General features: G+C 66.4%; 1 protein-coding gene across 1 annotated transcript; it reads left to right on the top strand.

Moving 5' to 3' along the window:
* The first annotated feature begins 2,577 nt into the window (after positions 1 to 2,577).
* Positions 2,578 to 4,255, top strand: ASCL2 (achaete-scute family bHLH transcription factor 2). The gene is made up of 2 exons (XM_040970965.1): positions 2,578 to 3,437; positions 3,839 to 4,255. Exon 1 carries the CDS (start codon positions 2,845 to 2,847, stop codon positions 3,415 to 3,417), a length of 573 nt encoding a protein of 190 aa, XP_040826899.1. The 5' UTR covers positions 2,578 to 2,844; the 3' UTR covers positions 3,418 to 3,437; positions 3,839 to 4,255.
* Positions 4,256 to 5,646: the final 1,391 nt, after the last annotated feature.

The raw sequence follows: 5,646 nt of genomic DNA, 5'->3' as shown, positions 1-5,646 counted from the left end.
AGCCTTCAGAAAACCCGTGCAAAGCACAGATTGTGAAAAAAAAAAAAAAACAGTGAGGGGCTGCTACTGGGATGTGGCTGCCACTGCCTGCCACACCAGAAGCCCATATGGGTGCCGGTTCAAGCCCCAGCTGCTCCACTTCCCATCCAGCTACCTGCCAGTGCACTTGACAGAGCAGGATGGTCCAAGTGCTGGGGGATTCAGGTGGGAGTGCTGGCTCCTGGTTTTAGTTGAGTGTAGCCCCAGCCACTGTGGCCATTGGGGGAGTGGGACAGAAGACGGAAGGTCTCCATTACTCAGCCTTTCAAATCAATAAGTGAAAAACCTTGTTTTATTTGCACAGCAGAGAAGCAGAGAGCTTGCTCCTCCAGCTCACTGCCCACATGGCCACAGCAGCGAGGGCTGGGTCAGCCTGAAGCTGGGAGCTGGAGTTCCACCTGGTTCCCACATGCAGGTGGCAGGGGCCAAGGACCGGGGCACCACAGGAGGCTGGGACCGAGGGGTACTCGAATCCAGGCACTTAGACTCAGGATACGTGGGCATCTCAGCAGCGGGGCCTCGCACCTGTCGGTCACCCAAGCTCACTTCCTCCACTGGCCAAATGTCCCTCCGCGCGTGGGCTGGATGTTATCTGGTTCCCGCCCCCCGCCCCCGTAGGTGGGTGCTGCGGTGTTGCCAGGGTCACGCACACAGCACACTGAGGTTCTCAGGCACGAGCAGCCCCTACAAGGAGGGAACCCAGACAGCACGTGGAGACCCACACGGCCCTGTGCTTCTGGGACACGGCAGGTGCCGCTGTATTCTCTGCCAGCTGAGCCAGAGGAGACAAGAGCAGAGGAACTGAAGGCAGCTTGGGGTCCAGGGTGCCCCTGCAGGTCCTAGAGCCTGGCAGTGCACACAGGATGAGGCCAGGTGAGGCCTAGCCCCAGCATCACCCTGTTAGGTGGGAGCCTTCATTCTCAGCACAAAAATACCCAGGGGTTATGGGGTAGGAGGTTATGCAGCAGGCGCTGAGGTCCCAGCCCCAGGAGGCTGGTGCGGGTCGGGAGTGGGCAAGTGCGTGGTTCAGGCACGGATTCTCCAGGCCTGGGTTCTGGGGTTCTCTTGGCACCCCAGCAGGGGAGGAGGGGCGTGCCGTTCCAGCTGCAGCCATGAGAGAATGGGGGTGTGACTTTGGCTAGAGACAGGTCCTGGGGCCAGCCTTGTGCCAGAACCTGGGTTCAGTCACCTTGGGTCACTCCACAGGGCAGAAGGCTGCCGTGGACACACTCCGGTGGGCAGCCATAGGGACTTGCCCACTGACCCCGTCCCAAGAAAGGTGCTGTCCCTAGCGGAACCTCCTCATGGTTCGGGTGTCAAGCGGCCCAGCTGGGGAGGATTCTGTGGGGCTGGGAGACAGAGGGCTCCCTAGAGGATACGGCAGGCCCCCTGGAGGAGGCACCCTGGGTCCAGCGAGATGGGGAATGGCTCCAGGCAGCTGGGTCCACCCGTTCCCAGCAGCACCTGGTCACCTTCGGGTAAAACCGGCTGGACTGCAGCCCCTCTAGGACACGGCCGCGCCTCTGCTCAGGGACATGGCCAGGAAGCAGCTTCCCCAGGAGGGCTGTATCCTGGGCGCTTGCACACCGGCCACAAGGACACCCTCTCCACCACCCCCTGCCCTGGCAGGGAGGTCTGCCCATGCTGGCCCCAGCTTGCTGCCCCAGCGATCTCTCCCTGCCCTGCGGGCCCTGTGTCACTGTCCCTGGGGAAGGAGTGGGAGGGAGGCTGGAAGCCGCTGGCGGGAAACCAGCTTAGCAGGGTGCGGCGTGTGCGCGTGTGCGCCAGCAGAGGTGGAGATGGGCCAGACTGGGACTCTGCGACTGACCGCCCCACTCGGAGCACAGGGCCGGGGTGGGGGTGGGCATGCCGCAGGGAAGCCCAGGCACGGCCGGGTGGAGAAGGCATCCTGGGAGCCCGATCCCGAAGCCCAGCGCCAGCTCCACCCGGCCCCCCATCCCGCGGGCGAGCGCACAGGTGGGAGCCCAGCCCGGGCACAGGTGTGCGGTGGGTGTGGACTCCCCGCTGCAGGGCGGGGCCGAGCGGGGTGAGCGACGCTACCGGGAGCCACGCGCCAGGCGTACACGCTTCCTTCGTGGGGTCGGACTTGGGGCCGCGCCCGGCACCATTGGCCGAACGGGCGGACCGGGATTGGTTGGCATCTGCGTCCCGCCTCCGCTGCGCCAGGAGGGCGGGGCGCAGGTGCAGGCGGCGCGGCGCGTGCTGGCCCCGGGGGTCTCGCCTCGGCTCCGGCTCCCGGAGGACCGCGCGGTGGCCTCTGCCACGCCTTCCTCCCCATCCCCCGCCAGGCGCGCGCGGCGGGGCGGGGCGGGAGTCCCGGGAAGTTGTTCTGCGCCCTACGCCTTGGGAGGGGGGCGGCGGGCAGAGAGCTGCCCTGGGCACCTGCTGGGAGTAGGGGGTAGGGCGCGCAGTAACTGGGGACTGCGCCTAGGAAAGAGGGTGGGGGGCGCGCGCGTGCGAGGTGAGGGGGTGAGGCCAAAGGCGGAGGGCGTAAGCAGGCGGCGGCGGCACGGAAGAGGGTTATCGATACACATAAAAAGTCGCGCTTCCCGCGCAGGTGGACATCTGGGAGCGTTCGGCTGCACGCGCGGGACACGAGCGCCCCACGCTCCGCAGCACGTCTTCCTCGCCGCCATCCACCCCAGCTCTGCGACTCCAGAAGACATCCCGCCGGGCGGTGCGGGGACAGTTGTCCCCTCTCCAGGACTCGCGTGTCACCCCAGCACTACTCTGGTTCCCCCCGACGCTCCAGGACTGGGGCCGGGGCCAGTGGATGCGGGCGGGATGGACGGCAACGCCCTGCCCCGGCCTGCGCGCCCCTCACCCGACGTCCGCGCCGCCCGGCGCAGACCCGCGTCCCCTGAAATGCTGCGCTGCAGACGGCGGCGGCGACTCGGAGCGCCGGAGGGACCGGGCGACGAGGCGGCCGTGGCGCGACGGAACGAACGCGAGCGCAACCGCGTGAAACTGGTGAACCTGGGCTTCCAGGCGCTGCGGCAGCACGTGCCGCTCGGCGGCGCCGGCAAGAAGCTGAGCAAGGTGGAGACGCTGCGCTCGGCCGTGGAGTATATCCGCGCGCTGCAGCGCCTGCTGGCCGAGCACGACGCCCTGCGTGTCGCGCTGGCCCAGGGGCTACTGGATCCCGCCGCGCACGCCCCGGCTCCCCAAGGAGGACCACCCGCCGCCATCGCCGCAGCCTCTCCCTCCTGCGCCACCTCGTCGTCCGGCGGTGCGGGCGGCTCCGAACCCGGTTCCCCGCGCTCCGCCTACTCGTCGGACGGCAGCGGCTGTGAGGGCGCGCTGAGCCCCGGGGAGCGCGAGTTGCTCGACTTCTCCAGATGGCTGGGGGGTTACTGAACGCCGCCCGCCTCGCCGAGGTACCAGCGGGGAGGAGACCTGCCAGGGGGTGGGCAGGCCGGGCAGCAGCTGCGCGCGCGCTTTCTCGCGCCCTCTCCATTTCCCCCAAACTTTCAAGCCTGTGCAAGACCCGCGTTTGTTTGTCCGCGGTTGCAAAACTTCCTCTTCGGGCTCGGCCGCTGGCGGAGGGCGGGAAGCGGGGCAGGGGAGCGGCCGTGGGGGCCAAGGAGGTCCCGAGCGATCGCGAGTCCCCGGGCAGACCCGGGTGCTGGAGGAAGCGGCAGCAGGGAGGGGGGCTGTGGAGGTGGGGGTGCTTTGCATTGCAAATCGCGCTCGGGGCCGCGTGGCAGGAATGAGTCGGCGGGCTGGGTGTGCAGCCTGAGTCACCGCGCCTCTGATCGCGCCCCGCCCCTGTCTCCAGCCCAAGCGAGGCCCCCCATGGACGCACCAACCCGGCGGCCTCGCCTTGGGAGCTCGGGTCTGGCCTAAGCCCGCGTTAGCGCGCTGCCTGTGCCTCCAGCCGCAGCCCTGCATGTCCCCGCAGCCACCAGAGACCAACCCAGCCAGCGGGGACCTCGCCCACGACGCGTGCCTCCAGCAGCACCAAGCCCGGCCCCGCAGGTGCCTGCAGCTTTCTCCGCCGCCGCCCTGGCTGTCTCGCGTGATAGGGCAAGGCTACAGCGCTTGGAGACTTTTCCCAGGGGAATCAAGTTTGAAAGGACCCCAAAGACTGTGCGTTTTCGAACAACGCCGTGACTTGAACTGGCTACTCTGAAATAGTTATTTTTGTACCGAGAATCTTGAGAATTTGAACACAATAAAATGATCCATCTCCCTCTCCCATGACCTGGAGCTCCCGCCCTGGCCGCAGCGTGGCCGTGTTTGGGAGCAGCTGAGGCTGGGGGTGAGTGCTCTCGCTAGCTCCTCCCATCCCAACCACTGGGTCCTGCCCGCGTCTGGAAGCTGGACTCGGTTTCAGTAAGCCACACGCTCTCCCTGCTGCCCTGCACTCAGAGGGCAGGCCTTCCCCCTGCACGTCCTTGGGCACCGCTGCTGCTTCTGTAGGGGTGGGGGCGGGGTGTGAGATCGGGTATGGGGGTAGGACCCTGGCTGGTTTCGGCAGTGGCCGGTCCTCTGCCTGGGGTGTCGGCTGTGTGCTGCCAACTGGGTGACCCCAGTTAAGACACACCTCAGGCCCCGATTGCAGGCTGTGGGAAGGCCTGGGCGGCTCCTGTCTGCCTGCCAGCAGCTTTAGCACTGCCTGCACGCGTCAGTGGGAGCGGCCAGAGCCAGAGGGACCGAGGCACAGAGAGCAGCCTCCACCTTTGGCCCCCGGCTGGCGGCGGCTTTGAAGTGCCGCAGGTCCCCAGAGCTCCTTGTAATCGAGGGCATGTGTGTGGGAGGGGACAGGGGATCCCCCAGACTGCTTGCCAGTGTTACAGGCACCCCATTCCTTGAGGTGTGCTCAGGCAAGGCGGTTAGAACCCTGGGAACTGGGAGGGGACTGGAGCGTGTGACCCCGAGAGACTCAGCGTCCCCACCCTGCAGAGGTCTTCGTGAGCCCCACCCCCAGCCTGTGCAGCTTCAGCCTGGGCTGGGGTCTGCTGCGGACAGTAGGCCTCAGGGTGCCCCCCCAGGGAAGCTGTGAGGGCAGAGGCCTGTGGCCCACCTGGGCAGTGTGTGGGCTGCTGGGGACGAAGGCTCGGGATTGCAGCTGCCCTTGGCTCACATGCCCAGGCTGGGCAATGGCCCTAGGCTGCCTCCCCCCCATGCATTGTTCTGGGGAATTCCAAACTCCGCATGCAGGTGGGGGAGTTAGAAGGCCACGTGCTGTGGCGCCAAGGAACGCTTGCCATCTCCTCGCAGGCTTGTCCCAGGCGTACGTAGTCTATCCTCATGCTAGAACTGCCACGCTGGTGAAGGGTGCAGTGGGTGATGCCCCTGGAAGCCCTGGGCCTAGCAGCCCAGACTTTGGGGAAGGCGTGAGCGCACAACCTCAGCAGGGCTACTGCCAGGCCCTGCTTCCCACCTGTGGCAAGGCCCCGACTGCCATTCATACCTCCAAACTGGTCCCGGTATCCTTACCACCCCCAAATGGACTGGTGTTTTTCTTCTTTAAAAAGATTTTATCTGTTTTGAAAGCGGGATGGGGATGGGGAAAGATCTTCTGTCTGATGGTTCCTACCGCGCACACTGCGACAGCCAGCCCTGGGCCGGGCTGAGTCCACG

The sequence above is a fragment of the Ochotona curzoniae genome, unplaced genomic scaffold, assembly GCF_017591425.1.
Source record: "Ochotona curzoniae isolate NIBS_2020 unplaced genomic scaffold, NIBS_Ocur_1.0 scaffold_4937, whole genome shotgun sequence".
In the NCBI taxonomy this organism is placed as follows: Eukaryota; Metazoa; Chordata; class Mammalia; order Lagomorpha; family Ochotonidae; genus Ochotona; species Ochotona curzoniae.
This window is presented reverse-complemented; position numbering and strand designations above follow the sequence as displayed.

Coding starts and splice junctions, on each gene's coding strand:
- ASCL2 (XM_040970965.1), top strand. CDS start 2,845: ATGGACGGCAACGCCCTGCCCCGGCCTGCGCGCCCCTCACCCGACGTC.